The 16725-nt window shown below is 41.4% G+C and overlaps 1 protein-coding gene across 1 annotated transcript in view; it reads right to left on the reverse strand.

The window, feature by feature from the left end:
- Window positions 1-315: 315 nt before the first annotated feature.
- The window catches only part of SLC49A4 (solute carrier family 49 member 4), a 69663-nt gene continuing 53253 nt past the window's right edge, over window positions 316-16725 (reverse strand). Inside the window, exons 8-9 of the mRNA XM_065840619.2 lie at window positions 10635-10817; window positions 316-7350 (exon numbers count right to left, since the gene is read on the reverse strand). Coding sequence (XP_065696691.1) covers window positions 7235-7350; window positions 10635-10817 — 299 coding nt within the window. The 3' untranslated portion in view covers window positions 316-7234. The remainder of the gene's footprint in view (window positions 7351-10634; window positions 10818-16725) is intronic.

Here is a 16725-nt window from a genome sequence, read left to right on the forward strand (position 1 = left end):
GATGGGGTGTGAAATCAGCCAGGACAGTGTGATGGGGCAGTGGGGGCCACCAGCACCTCCAGTGTCTTCCCCTCCCTTGGTCCCCCACTTGCTGGGGTCCCTCTGCCCCAGTCCACCCCCAGCAATGGGGACCCCCAGCTACAACCCCACTGAAAGTGATGGAAATCTGCCTGTTGGCTGGGTTGGGCTTCGTTCATTTGGACTGAGCAACCCCCACTTCACAGCAGTATCTGCAGTGGTTTCTGGCGATATTACAGCAGAAATGAACTATTCCCTTGTATTTTCTGGCAATTAATGAACAGTGATGGCAGCACATCTGAGTAACCTCTTTAATGTGCAACAACCAGTACGTAAAGTACCACGCACTTGATGGTCAGATTCCAGTTTTAAAAAGAAATGACAGGGTGGATGTGTTATGTTGACAAATACATAGTGGTTTCAACATTATTTTCTCAAAAATAAAAATACATCACATTGGAATATTGGATACAAAAAGTAGAATTTGCCCTAAAATAAAATTCTATCAAATTATTTAAAAAATTACAAAAGTAAAATGCATACAAACTCCAGTAAAATTGAACAGCCTTACAGGTTGAGGATAGTTTACAAAGATGGTCTCCAACAGGTAAAACCCTCTTCTACCTCTGTATGTTCACGCAGTTCAAAAAACCCCAACCATTAGGTGCGCCACGTAATTAAAAGCCATTTTTTCCACCTTATAAAGTACTTGTTCCTAAAATGCACAGCAGCAGCAGATGTTAAACTTGGTAGGGGAAAAAGAAATTTTGACGAAGGAAATCCGACAGGCAGAGAAGATACCTATATCTGGAAGATACACCTCTGTCCTGGGGGCAGCAGCTGGTGCTGCCTGCCCTGCGGCTCTGCCGGGCTGGCTCAGCCCAGGGGACGGGAGGCAGCAGAAAGGTCGGGCAGGCAGGACAGAGCTGCAGGCAGGACAGAGCTGCAGGTGAGGAAGCCAACTCTGTTCTCACATCGTGGCTTTGATTCCACATCCAGGGCATCCAGAGAGAGCTGGATGCAGCCTGGGGGCACCGCAGCCCCTGACCGCCCCGGGGCAGACGGGCTCTCTGAGCATCCCTTCCGTAAACACAACCATTTCCTACCAGTTTGTTAACATGTCTGCCAGAGGGGTTTCTCTGTCTATATAGTACATACTGTCTATGCCTCATGGATTATGCCGGCCAGGCGCAGAAAACCAGGGTCTGTGCGCCCCACAGAAGTCTCAAGGCTGAGGACACGCAGCCCATTAAACACAGCACTTCCCAGCTCCCATCCCTCACAGGATCCCAAAGCGCTTCCCAGCCCCGACTGCAGCGTGTCCCTGCCTGAGGAGGCACATGGGGCACCCCCAGCAGCTCTGTGACCGAGCTCAGGCTCTTGCCACCCGTCCCAGCATCACACAAACCTGCACATCCCCTCTGCAAAGGAAAACATGCGCTTGGGGTTTATTTTTGGCTTTTACAAACAGATGGACTAAGGCTGGAGAAGTGGCCCGAGCCTAAAGGGAAAACCTCCCCATAAAGAAAAAAAGGTTTTGCTCATGGCATTTTCTTCATGTGGCAACACAAAGTGAGTGCAACGAGTCTGTCCAGATATAACAAACGGTGAAATCACATGGGGGAATCTAGTGGTGACACGCAGAAATCACTTTATAAACCTGTGAGGTTATAAAGAAGGTATCAGTGGGGAGAGAGACCACGGAAGAAGCAGCTGTTATTGCAGAGACCAAGTCTCACCTGCCCTTGCTGCTGCACCTTGGAAAATCAGCACCTCTACACCATGTGCCACAGCCACAGCTGCTCCTGCGGCACAAATCATCTACAAACAGAAAACAGTGGTCAGAACCTCATCCTTCAGGAAGTAAAAAATGAGACTCTGCTAAAATGGGGCTGCAGAAGACAACCCACCCCTCCTGCACCAATAACCCAGATACCCACCAAGGTCACACCTTCTGTGCACCCGGCTGCAGCGCTCCCCTTCCCCTCTGCCCCATCGCTCCCAGCACCGGCACGAAGCGCCCGCTGTGCTGCTGGGGGTTAAAGCTCCGGCCGGGCACCAAGTGCTCCAAACACATTGCAACCCCAAGTAAAAGGCAGGAGCCAGCACATCTGTGCAAATATTCGCTTTTGCTTGTCAAAACTTTGGACAGAGTTACATTTCTTCCTCTATTTATTAGTTTCATCTGTCTTGAAACACAAACTGCAAAAATTAAAAGCGGATTGACATCTTCTGACTTTACCGGGGCTGCCGCCTGCTCTGTGGCAATTCTCCTGCGCTGCCTGAAATGACACTCCTGGAGAAGGCAAAGCAGATGTTCCTGTGCGGCTGCACGCAGCCTCGCAGCAGGAGTGGCTGCAGGGAAACGAATGAAGCAAGCCCCTACTTCTGATCTCTCACAGGTGATGGGGTAAGCCCCAACACCGGGACCCACATCCCAGGCCAGCAGAAGTTGATGAAGCTGTTCATTTTGGCAGGGTCAGCATTTACCCTCGTACGACTGCGCGCCCGTGAGTGCAGCTGCCTCCCTGCACACCCACATCCTTCGCCCCACGCCTGGCGCTTTAACAACACCGAGAACAGCAGCACCAGCACCAAATACCACATCGATACCAAATACTAATGTATGCTTTCAAAAAAGCGTAGCAGTTCTCTTGCCAAATTATTACAATGATCCAAACCTAGTCTAAAAGAAAGCCCCAAAAGACTAATGAAACGTAGAAATACTTTTGTCATAGATAATTATTAATATTTGCAAGTGACCCAACAGAAGAAGAGATTAAGTTGAAAAATTAAAACCCTGCTGTCATAGCATTATAGGACAGTTATATCCTCTGTGCAAATTGTATAATTCTCATTCATATTTCAATTAATCCCCGTAATTAAATAGCACTTCACTTTCTTGCAAGAGCCAATGTATGCATCTCAATCAATCCAGCTTGTTTATATTACAGTGTAAGTCTACACAGTCACTTACTAAGTTTACTGTAGAATAAGCCATTAGCATCCTTGTCATCAGAAAACTCTGAATTTTATATGGATTTGATGAACTCAAGGCAGTATTTCAGTGTTGGAATGCCCTCTGGAAACCCAGCCCCCCTACTCAAACAATCAGCCTTGTGCTTCTCCGAGTTACCAACACAAACACAGACACAGCCTGGGCTATTCCATCCCACTCCAAGACTAAAGATGTCCCACTCCTATGCATTTCAGCTCTATCAGATGGTTGAGAGCAACACAGCGATACTGTGAACGTGAATATGTAACACACAGAGTCTATGAGCTTGGTCTCTCTAGGTGTGGGAGCTAAAATTTTAAGTTTCAGGCAAGTCATGGTCTGCTCATAACAAACTATCTGCTCACGTACATGCAAAATCCTTTGGGTCTGCACCTTTTACCAGCTTACGTGATTTTCTAAAAATCACTATTTTATGCACATCAAGCAGACAGTTGGTCAGCGCATCCCTCTAGAACTGGCTTGGGAATGGGGAAGCTCTGGTCTGTACCTCCTGCACGGACTCCGGCTCAGGGGAGGGGGCAGCCAAATGGGAAGGCAAAGGAATCAAAAGGAAATGAATGGATAAGAGCAGTGATGAGAAACATTGAACAGGGCTGCATGGGGAGCCTATGTCTACCAACCCTGAGTTTCCTCAGCAGCAGCACGAAAGCCAGCACAGCTCGCAAAAAGTAAAAACAGCAGCACAGGAAGCTGAACTAAGAGTGGTTACGGAGGAGGCAGAAACCTGAGGAGCAGCACATACACACCTAAAACTAAGAACTACCAAGAGACATCAGTCACTACAGAGCATCCTCCCCAGCTTTTTCAATATAAAACTTAGCACAATTATTTGTATGTTAGGGGGCTCTGCAATGCTGGAAAAAATGTTCTTCAGGGCCATGAACTTACAGACCACAAAGAGAAGCACATATTGTGACTTCCCAGGCCACCTTGCTCTGCTGGCACGTCATAGGCCAAGCAGCAGCCAACGGCCGCTGATCTGCAGCAGCACAAGGTAATGCCCCATGTCAATAAAAAACCCTCTTCCCACTGACTCAAAATTTATAGACTTAGAACTTTCACTAATTAGTAAGACAAATATTAACTGTTTTGAGCCTGTTCTGTGCTACTGCTAATTGTATCAGCATTGCTGAGGGCTCTCCCTGCAGTCTCTAACTTGCAATAAAGTGTGGTTATCCTGACAGCTTGGACCCTTGGAAAATCCAAAGGTGCATATGGCGATAACTCATACAGAAAAAACATTCCTACAGGCGCAGTTGGGTTACTGGTCTGAAATGGACTGTTCCTCCAGAGAAGGCTGCTGCTGCTGGGCACAGATGAGGATAAAATGTTTTTCTGAGATCTCAGCAAACACATTTGCAACCCCTACCTCTGTCCTGAGCCAGACTTACTAATCATGTGTGGAACACAGCAGCATCCTGCACAACTTCAAGTAACTTCGGAGCAATGCTTTGGTTGTCATCAGCCTTTCTGGGAGCTCTGGTTGAACCCCAACTGCAGAACGGTGCCTGCCACCCCAGAGCAGGTGTCCAGCAGAGCCCCGCTGTGCTCAGCTCTGGATAATGTCTCTATTTTGGTGCAGAGGCATGAGGGCTGTAATTAAGACCACCCACTACAGTGCCCAGGACAGACACAGAAAGTCTTACCAAAGCACTGAAGTTCTGGAGAGCACTGAGCAATTTGCACCAACTCGGGAAAAGCCAATAAACAAGGTTTAAAACAAGATGTTCACTCTTCTCCCTTGACTATACAGAGAGTCTGCATCTGGCAGTGCTGGCAAATATTTTGAATCGTTCGATGCTTCCTGGAACAGAGGCAGAATAGGTTATAGTCTGAATACTGCCTGAAGTGCTTCTCCATCTTAAAATAGTCAGAACAGTGAAAGAATTAGAAATCTCTGTCACTCGGGACAGTGCCTGAACCGTGCAATTTTAATCTTAATATAGCTACAGTAAATTGCAGAAGCTGAGCGCTGAAGAACCATCCGAGCTTACAATTCTGCCATGACAATGCAACTCCAATCAGACTCTTGGCAAGCTATCCTTGGTTTCAGAAGACAATAGGTAGCAGCAGCTACTGGATACTGAAACTATTCCAGGCACTAAAATATAGTAAAAAGAAGTTGGGCAGTTAATACCATTCATCTGAAAAACGGTAAGAGGATGATGCCAGTGGTTCTGAATGTGCTGGTTAGATTGATTTAGTTATCCCAGGGTAGGTTAGCTTCATCGTCTATAAAGAGCCTGTTTCAAGACAGAAATGATAATTTAGTAGCTGATAGGCAATGAGCTAGGTCAATTTTCTGTTACTGCAGTAAATACATCCATTGCTCTAAGGACATAAAAGCAGGGAACAGCTCTTTTATTTTACTGCACAGATACACTCCTGAGTGGAACGTGTCAGTGGTACGTTCTCTCTGCAGAAGGAGAGCAGACAGAACGATCGGATCCGTGGTCAGGGTTTATTTGGGTGAGCTTACAGTGCTGGTGTCAGCCCGGGTGGCAGAGAACAGCCCTACACAGGAGCAAACGGTGTTTGATTCAGACTTGTATGGACACAGAACCCTGCGCACCAGTCTCCTCCAACACGTGCATGTACCCCCTGTGACAAAATAAAATTGCTACGGTAGGAAATCATCCACCTCCTGAAAAATATTCATGCTGCAGACAGTGTAGGTACGCGTTTCCATTCACGGCAGTGACTGGTTTAGTTACGAGCAGTGGCACACCACCATCCAGAGACATTATTTAAAATAAACCTATGTAAACACATACCCTTATATAACTTATATATAAAAGACACATATATATAAGTTTTATTTGTGTATACATAGATATAAATATGCGCACGCACACACAAGCACACACCCCTAACACAAAGCACAGAATGCACACATGGAAATACTGTAAATGATTCTGAACTGAAATCTAAGAATAGAATTAAAAAATCATGAGCAGGTTTAAAATTGAGTTAAAAAACTATTCAAAGTGTCTTTAATATTTATGTTCAAGTAAGGGCCAGAATGACCACAGATTAGTACTGATAAAAAGAGTTGGCATTATTTCCCATATTATGCCAGAACTCATTAATTATTTCTCAAGTCAAAGTCATTGTCATTTTGCCATCAGGGCACCTTAACATCTAGAAATATGTTTTAGGAAACAGTGATTTTAAAGACTTGGATTAACAAACAGTATTGTTTAGGCACCCTCAGTCATAAACTAACCCTAAAAACCACGCACACCCTAGAATATCAGAAGAAAATTAGTGGGACCCAGACATCCACACCCACAGTATTCAGTGACACAAACAGGTCTTCACAGTAAAAACGGCAATACTGGAGACAGGGTATGAAAAGGTGACACAGCGGTGGCCTATAAACCACCAACATTTACCAAGAGTGACTCTTCAGTAATCTTCTGAGATACCACATGCGCTCTGTATTCAGGAGATACAGAACCAGGGGGTATTTCAGAGGTGGCTGTGGGTGCCAGCCAGGTTTCAGTGGCAGCTAAAGCTATTGTTTACTTGTGCTCCTGGGTGATAACACACACCTCTAACAACACAGCAAGGATCGTGTGGGGTATTTAGTGTGGCTCAAAACCCTGGTACCAGTGTCTTATATCAGAACTCACCTTATTAGAATGCAAGTGTAGTGTACAAGCACCAAATCATTTTAGTTTAGCTGTTTAATGGACATTCATTATATAAATAAATAGCAATTTCAAAGAGAGATCTTAAAAAAAAAGTTGTTTTTTTTCCTTTTATCTTTTTTTTTTTTTTCCTTTTGAAAGATTATTCACTATTTCTATTCTGATAGAAGACCCTGAAGGTTACTGGTACCTCGGTGTGTTTAGCCGTGAATCAGCACACACGCACACACACACAACTGAACATCTCACTGCTACATCAACAGCCTTTTAAACAGAGCCCCAGCTCTGGCACCAGGACCCGTACATCAGATATATTCACTTTGTGCATTTCAGCATCAGTATCACCACTCAAGTTCCACGTTTATCATAAATCAAGGTGGCGTTGAAGGTTAAGAACAGCCTGTCCCTCACCCCTTCTAATAAAGCCACAATTAAGTCTTGTAATTTCTTCGTTTTTCCACTGTTCAGCCGTGCAAATCCAGGCAGATGTGCAGACTGCAAAGCTGACTCCATTCTCTTCCAACCCCTCACCAGTCCGGCGTTATCACACGGAGACGACGACGTCGAGATAGAGTCTGTCGTAGGACTCGCGGAAGCAGAGGATGAGGAGCAGGCTGAGCAGACACGACCCCGGCAGGCACCAGTTGAACCAGGAAAACTCTGCAAAGCAGAAACCAGACTCAGCCTCACAGTTATCAAACGTGTTTAAAGCAATCAAAACTTTCATTGATGGTGGGTTTGACGGAAATTGCGGTGTTCTGTATGGTTAACATGGTCTATTAGACTTCTCCATGGATGCCTCACATTTATATGAATTTTTATATATCTATATATCTCTAACCAATGCCTCCAGCTAATATTAATCCTCCTTATTCAACCTGTCCATGGAAAAAAGGTCGGGAAGAAAAAAAATCTATCACTGCTAATGGAGAATGAACCACTTCTGAAGACTCTACTCATTAGTTCTTTGATTTCTATGGACTGAAAACTAAAACAAATTAAAAGCATAAGAAGAAGTAGGATTTGATTTTGAATCAAACCTGCTACACGGTTTTAGGAGGGAAAACCAATTCCTCAGAAGAAACTTGTGAGTAGCACAATCAATTCAATTTAAAACTAGTTGCACAAACAGCTCCTCAGAAGCCTCTTCTTAGCTGTTAGACATAATGTACTGCTCTTAAAAGCCTGTGTTCCACATTCGAGAAATCCTGTTGTCTGATATTTGACTCCTAATTAGCAATTTTAAGGTTTTTTTTTTTAAAGTGCACCACATTTTTTTGTAAATCTGTCCGTTTACTGAAGAAACATTAATTTTACTTGAGATAGTGATTTATTCCTTTTAAAATTTCCTTTATTATCTTTATTTTTACAGAATCTAAACTCTCCCTCAAGGTCTGAGTTAATCAAAATCGAGAACTGAGCACTGCTGCTGCTTTCTTAAATCTGTAATTTATGTTGCTAAAAGAAGCAGCATAATTTATAAAACACAATACAAAGGATAAAAATCAGAAAGCCTAAAAAAAATTTAAAAAATTAAACTTCCAAACTCAGTAATGTTCAACAACACCCCCTCATCCCACAAAACCCCTTACAGATTTCTTAGGCAGTGATCTTACTAAAACCTTAGTACCATTTTCCTAGGCTTAGAGAAGACCATGTTATGCAACGGCAGAAGTCAACAGGCAAAGGCTTTGCTACTGTTTTCCTTACAATACTTTTGCTTAATTGGATTAAACAGACTTTAACCCAAACACCCTAAACAACCAAATTTAACTTGCGAATCCTTCATGTCCTTTGTAACCCAGAATCTGTGGCAGCGGTGGCGCTAACGCATCCAGCGCGTGAAGCTGAAGGCCGATTTGCTTTTGGCTTTGCCTTGGAAGCCCCTGCAGAAAAGGTGAAGGAAACGGTGTCCGGGGCTGTGGCTTTGGGTCTGGGGCACAGCACTAGGAGGGAGGCTGAGCTTTAGGAAGTCTGATGTCTCCACCGCACTAGCTAAACCAAAATCTTCGTGCACTGGAAACTTTCCAGGGCTTGGCTCCTTCACAGCCTTTGCAATATCAGAGTACGAGGAGGAAAGGAGAGAAATCGGAATTAAAACTGCTGAAGATTATCTGGCCTAAAAAGCAAGACTGAGGGAACAAGATGAATTTGACTGAGTTCTGGTTTATCTGTAAGCTTCTTAAATCCCATTAGAAGATGTATTTGAATCAAATGAAAGACAAATGTTTAAGATCGTTATCTACCTTCTAAAGGATTTTTTTAATCAAAGGAGCCAATAGCACCCACTGGCATTGATCCCTCCCAGCAACCACGTGAGCTCTTGTGCTTTCGATCATTTGTGAAACTGCATCACAGAGAATGGATCATCCTAACCACAAATTACTTTTCAAGTTTGGTTTTTCCTTCAAAGAAATGAGGAAAATACTCCAAGGGTATGGATATACGAATTTCAGGTTTATCCTTACTTGCATTTACTGATACCTGCCTGCTAGAGAAAGAAATACTAGAGACAAAAAATAGCTCCAAATACCGTGTTAATGAGGGAAAGAGTCCACTTTACCATAATTCTTCAGTCAGAAATGAGACACTGCATCCCCACCCTCAATTATTAATTCTGAACACTGGAAATTCTCAGAATATTCTGCATAATCTTTTCAACTCAGGTGTAAATGTTGGAAACAATAGTCTGTTAGAACAGTTCACACCAATTAGTATTAACCATAAAAACGTTCTTTAAAACGTAAAGACTAAATATCACTCCACGTGAGGCTAGCAGGGGTGGAATCCAGATTTTACAATGATGCAGTTCAATGACAGTAAAAAACCAACCAACCCAAACAAAATCCGAACAAACAAAACACCAATAACCAAGACAAACCACCCCTCACCCCAAACACCACCACAACCAAAAAAACTTCATTTCTCTCAGTTTGTGTTCTCAGACCACAATCTGGAACCAGGTTATCAACCTGCTTGCAATTCCCTGGCAGAAAGACACATAAACCACGTTGAAAATTATTCCCAGGCTGTAACCTTCATAATTTCCAGCACAGTTCACTCTGAAATTTGTCAGTCTCCTCTTTGTTATAAAACACACCATCTTAAGAAGTTCACGTACTCATGATACTATATATAAGAGCCTGCAATTTCTAATGCTTCCAAAGCAAAACACTGCTTTACAAATCTTGCATCATCAAATGTTTACCACAACAACAAAATACAAATAAAAAATCTGCATCTTTGAAAACCATTAATAAAGACCATCTCCCTCTTAAAGCAAGATGGGTTCTTATTTTACAGTGCAGATTAGTAATGTATATTATAGTCTACTAAACAACAAGTTGAAAGTTATAATTGTGAATTATATGGAAGCAAATGATACTCGAGAGATGAGGAGAAAGTCTGAAGAAGGTGATGAAAATATCAAACAAAATCCTGTTCTGCCTCAGTAGGCCACTAGATTATCTAAAGAAATTAGTATTTCACCTTCGAGCAGTTGTCAGGAGATGCTCTCTCCCCTGCAACGGGATGTCCAACCCACTGAGCGGAGCTGAGCATCAACGGGGCATTTCTGCTCCGCCCCTCCTGGGCAACGCAGCAATACCACAAAGCATGAGACTGCATGAGTTTTATTGCGGTTCTGAAGACCCACAGATACAAACATTGTTAATGGTCATATTACCCAGGTCTTTATAAAAGTATATGGCAGCATGTATCTTGATGGTTCCTGGCTACAAATTCTAAGTAGACTATGACTATACACATCGTGCACTAAAGCATTTCATTTTTATTAGCTTGCAAAAAAAGAACAATTAAAGTTCTTTTCCTTTGCTACTATAACACATAGGGGGATTCAAACATTTGATTATTAACAGATATTGTAAGCGCAAATCCTGGTCTTTTTGGAGAATTATATTTTCAAAGTAGCTTATATTTCTTACCTGTATGGTAAAACGTGAGGAAAAACAAAAGCACTCCCATAAACACATTGCTCAAAAAAGTGACAACTCCGCAGGTAATTCCTTCTGGAACAGGGTAGACTGTCTCCACAAAGAGCTCAAAGAATATTGGTACGCTGCTGTTGAGGAATATACCCAGCAAAATGCAGGATGTGTACAGTGTAGCTATAAAAGAAACAAAACCAGTTATTAATTCCATGCTCGCATTTTTTTGCCTTATTCAGAGTTGCCAAGAATACTAATACTTGAGTCAGAGAGAAATGCACAAACTTATTTTTATCCTCTGTGTATCATTAAGTATATCATATCCCACCAGTTTTAGGCAGAATTAGGCATTAATTTTGGGGGGGAAAAAAAAAAAAAGTTACTATTATTTTTTTTAACAGAACCCATGAAGACACATTGAGTGATTTGGAATTCATTTGTAAGTAAAACAAACAGAACAAAATTACAAATGCAAAATATCACCTACTGTTTGATTTACCTCTGAAATAGAAGAGAACCTGTTGTCCTATACACAATTAGGACAGCGAGTAATTAATGCATCAAATTGGAAACGGACATGAATTAACCCTATGACTTGGCTCTAAAGGTCGAAACTAATTTTGCTTCCATTTTACAAATAAATGGTAATGATCTACCAGATATCTAGACATTAGTATTCATCATGGCCCAAGCTGCAACACGTTGAATCCCTTTTGTCTTCAAAAGGAAATGAAGGGTACCCAGTGCCTGGCAGGAAGGGGACGTATTTGATAATACAGATTATTCACCGCTGTACAACAAATTATTTTTCTTGGATGAATCAACAGAAGAATACAAACACTTCTTCAGTAGCCTCAGATATTTTGTTCTACAATTTCTGACACAACCGAATACTTTACAGTGCCTAATATCTTGAGAGATGCTCAATGTTCCCCATATTATCTATTAATAAACCTATTATATCTATTTCTGAAAAAAATAAAACTTCAGAAGAATTTAGTACCTATTCAGAAATGTAAATAAGTCTTTGCTAAGTGACGTCTTGGGAAGGGGAAGATTTCCTGACCTGCAGCCTCAACAACCTGAGGTTACTGATCAAGTAGTAAGTATAATGAAATTATTAAAAGGCTTTGGGGGAAAAAGAGAAAAAAAAGTCTGGAATATTTTCTGAAGTTTCCAAGAAAAATGGCAAGAAAACGTAAGGGAAGTTTTTTCAGATGCAAACATCTTACCAAGTCACAGGGAAATTATTTATAGCATCTTGTCACTGCAGTGTGGTACAAATGCCTTAGACAATTTTTTTTTTGTATGGATATATATGTTTATATAAAATAGAAACTGCATTTTCAGTTTAATTTATGTTCTTCTGTCTTGGAAAGGGGAAAACTGAAAATTCTTTGCTTCATCTTCAGTTAAGTATTGCTCCATCTCTCCATTGAAAAACTGTCAGGAAGCAGAAAACTTCCGGCTTAAAAAAAAAAAATCACTGTTTCTTAAAACATGAAGAATCATGGAAAAGAGATAAAGGCATTAAGAAGCAGCAAGAGCTAAGAGCTATCTATCAGATCCTCTGTTTGATGTGGTTTGCTTCCAATGCACAAAGACATATTTCTGTCTCTACAGAGGATTTGCCTGGACAGGAAAAAGAGGACAGAAGATTCAGCCAGAAAGACGATGATACAGATGGCACGACTTCAGGAAGGACAGCTGGTTCTTAATATACCAGAATGTTCTGAGTTGCTAAGAAAAAAAGGAAAAAAAAAAGAACAAATAAACCATGATAACTTTTTCAGTTCTCAAAATTCTCTTGCAAAATAAGAGTCAAAGAAATGGATGCCAGGTATGTTCAAGAGTTCTCAGAGGGAAAGGAAAAAAAACAAACCAGTATGAGGATGCTCTTCGTAACGGGCTCTTGCAGTCAACACTGAAGAATTGATTCCCTAGTTACAAGATCCATAGATTCTTGCTGCAAGCCCCCACCAGTATTTAAAATTTCATTAATCTCTCTTTGAATTCCTGTTTACCTCAAACACAACTGCACATTGCTCTGTCTCTAACTGCTATAGGATGTAGCCAGCAAATCCAAGCATTGAATTTGATATTTTTGTGTTGGCTTGAGAAACCAACACATACATGAAACAAATCTGTCTCAAGACAAATGAACATCTTCACCTTGTAACACTCAATTAAAGGCATCTATAGATAACTACATATAGCTTCTTGATAAAATTTCCAAAACTTTCGCCAAAGAAAAGATGATTATAGCCAGCAGTAATTTCTGTGTTAGAAACCCAAACAGTGAATATAGTAATGAAATTGCTGAAAGCCATAATGAGCACCATCAAAAGTGGAGCTGCACAGAAAGCACCAGAAGTGACTCCTCTGCATGGAGAACAAAACCTCTTCCATAAACAGCAACAGCCAGGAAAGGGGAATCATGTGCCTCTGAAAACAATCTCTAGACGTATAATTTCCAAAATCTTTGATTCACTTGAAGTGAAGGCAAAAATATGGCATCTAAGATTAGCAGCCATTTAAAGATCACGACTTCAAATTTTAATCAATACACTAGATGCAAAAGTTTCTATTAAACAAACAGAAGCCTTCAAAATGAATTTGCTAGTTTAAAATACGCTAGTTGAATTACATCATTGCTCATCACTTACTAAATTGTATTAAGAAGACTAGACTGTAAGCAAGTAAGCACAAAAACTCTGTACTTTAGCAATTACCTCCTTACATTTCCTTGTCACTACAGCTTGCTTAGTCACACATTTAGCAAACCCACCCGCCGGCACACAACTCACACTTCCACACTACCATGAGCAAAGCAATCGCAGCGTTACCTGGCGTTTTCCCTGCAGTATTTATTACCTGCCTCACGTGTGTACACTAAAAACTGCCAGCTGAACAAGCGACAAAACCTCTGCTGAGATCACAGATGATACTTCTAAAACAAGCTGTATGTATATGCACACACATATTTGGAAACTAATAAGAGAAAACGTCAAGGCAAAAGCACAGGCAGAACACAGTGTCCAGCAGATGCCAATTTAAACTCTAAGATCGAATGGAAATGACAGCTTTAGATGGTAAACCTCAAAAAGCGGCTCTGAAAGTGAAGGAGTTGTACACATCTGAAAGCCCACAGGGCTCTCCCTTAATGGGGACATACTGTAGTGATGGAAAAATAGTTTTTTACTTCATATTTCTGTAATCATCCAGGGTCTGCTGAGTGCTGTACAAATAAGCTTATTCCATTAACTTGGCGATTAAGTCATAAACACAATTGGTCAACTAAACAGAGAGTCAAGGATAAAATCTGCAGTTTCAGAAAAATAAGTTATAGGAAAGTTATAGGAAAGGCTGAGGGAGCTGGGTCTCTTTAGCTTGGAGAAGAGAAGACTGAGGGGTGACCTTATTAATGTTTACAGATATATAAAGGGTGAGTGTCAGGAGGACAGAGTCAGGCTCTTCTTGGTGACAACCAATGATAGGACAAGGGGCAATGGGTTCAAACTGGAACACAAAAGGTTCCACTTAAATTTGAGAAGAAACTTCTTCTCAGTGAGGGTGACAGACACTGGACCAGGCTGCCCAGGGAGGTTGTGGAGTCTCCTTCTCTGGAGACATTCAAAGCCCGCCTGGACACCTTCCTGTGTAACCTCATCTGGGTGTTCCTGCTCCGGCGGGGGGATTGGACTGGATGAGCTTTCGAGGTCCCTTCCAATCCCTAACATTCCGTGATTCTGTGTGATTCTGTGAAAAAGTCAAATAAGAGTTCAAAAGTATCTTTTTCCTTTTATTTCGTACACTAAATAGCAGACCTCATATTCCAGCTCTTGGGTAACAAGATACTGTAGCAGGGAGAATATCATCTATTAGCAAAGACCATTTACTTTGCATTACAGCGACCTTGCATTGAATGAACACAATTACCATGATTTTATGCTGTAGAAAAACAGCTGCTGAAGTTGCAACGAATGTTTTTTCAATTAAGACAATCTTGATGACAGTCATTGGAAATGAACATAAGGATGTGAAAGTGCTGAAGGAAAAAAAAAGATTTCCCAAGAAGCTAACATTATGTCCTAAAGCCTAACAAGGACAAACAACTAGCTTGGATAGGCATATGCTGGGGAAGTGTGTCATGCTATTAGTATATATATTAAAAAAAAAGAAATTTTTTAAAAAATCACTTTTTCTTAGGAAAAGGAATTAAGTGCTTACGAAGCTTTGCACAAAGTCATGTACCCAAGACAGTGGCAGCTGTGGACAGCAATAAATAATGGAACTGGGCTGGGTTTCTTTAAACAACTTTGATTGATGTCACGTTTTCAAGATGTTTCTGTGAATTAAGCTGCTATTTCACAGGCTGGCCCACCGCAAAAAGACCAGGAAAGGCGAAACCCCCACCTGAAGCACAGCTGCCTCGCAGAACTGTTCCGGAGCGGCAGGAGGCTCAGACCAGGCTCCGACAGGTCACGTTCACGCCTGAGGTGTGAGGCAGCCCCTGCTACTCCCCCAGTGCTCGGTCTCCTCCTGGCCAGCAAGGACATGAGGAATGAAATGTGTCTTGATACCAGCTCTGGGGATGTGACCAGTCAGATGAAGCTGGGCACTGATGGCGATACCGTGACTTAGCACGAAGAGAAAGAGCAATAAGAAGTTAGGTTGATCCTTGGCTTCTTATCCCCTGCAAGTCTTCAGCTACCAGATGGCAAATCCATGCCCATATCACAGACACAGACTTTCTTATCTCCAAGCCACAAGCTGTGACAAAAGCTCTATACCAATTTAAAAAAAAATTTAAAAAAAAATCAGGAATTGGAACAGGGACGTGATTTAAATGATGGCATGCACTTGGTGTCACCAGATGAGCTTGCAACACAGCAGAAGGAGTCTCAAGTATCTCTGACATCCAGACAAGTTCCTAGAACTTCTCAGGATGTTCTGCAGCATTTTCAGCAATTTACTCTTAGATTACACCATCATTAAATGCATAACTACAGACCCCAACCCAAGCCTGAATGCAATTAACGGCAGAACCTCCACTGATGTAAATAGTTCTTATCAACCCATTGGCACATATACTTTGGCTGATTTCTACAAAGAATATGAAATATTACTATTTCTTTTTTGCGGATAGCTTTACAAAAGAAATGTAGATACTCCAGAGCAGTATCAAGTGCTGGCAGGTGGTCCTGTATCTTCTTCCAAAATCCTTTGCCAGAAACTCTTGAACTCTGTACATTCTGTAACAGTTCTCTTACACAAACCGAGCCAAGACTCCCAGAAATTTCATATGGATAAACAGGAACATAAATACAACTGAACACGTTCTCTTGGGTGCAACACACAATTGAAAGTGAAATCTACAGGGATCTAGTGCATTTTGTTATTGCCCATTAAAACAGCATCCCAAATGCCAAAATGAAAGTATAATGCCTCATGCGGATGGATGTTTTGGTGACTTTAGCACTTCAGTTTCCCCACAAATTATCTAAACAATTCAAAGTTAGTTCCTATCAAACTCTCTAAACTTCCATATGATTTAATTCTTGCTATTGGTCATGCTAAGAATAGTCACGGAAGAAGTCCTCCTTAATTTGTCCATGAGAAATGTGACTCCCTCAAGGTAAGACAGTAATTTTTACTATAATTCACTTATAGGAACAAAAAACCTAAGAGAAGGATGTCCCTGTAGTGCAGAGCAATATGTTTCATTGCCTGGATTTCCATTCCGGCATGCACTGATCAAATTCTTATCAAATACTTATCTCATTATATAGTTATGAAAGTAACCAAAAATCTGATCAAACTGGATTTGTTCTATACACTTCCCAAGAGAAAAGCAAGTGGAACTTGCTTTGAAAGCAAAGCAATCACTTTGGAGAACTAAAAAGTGAAGAAATTACTGAGTAAGCCATGAGCCTCAAAAAAAAAAAAGGGAGGGGGCTTGGAAATCATACAATATTTGAGGCTTGCTATCAATAGATATTTAAAACGGCCAGATTTATATATATATTCATCCCTGTAATGTTCCTCCCAAATTTCAAGCATTGTGCACTATTTAACACTGGGGTTT

This window comes from Patagioenas fasciata, chromosome 7 (assembly GCF_037038585.1).
Source record: "Patagioenas fasciata isolate bPatFas1 chromosome 7, bPatFas1.hap1, whole genome shotgun sequence".
Lineage (NCBI taxonomy): Eukaryota > Metazoa > Chordata > Aves > Columbiformes > Columbidae > Patagioenas > Patagioenas fasciata.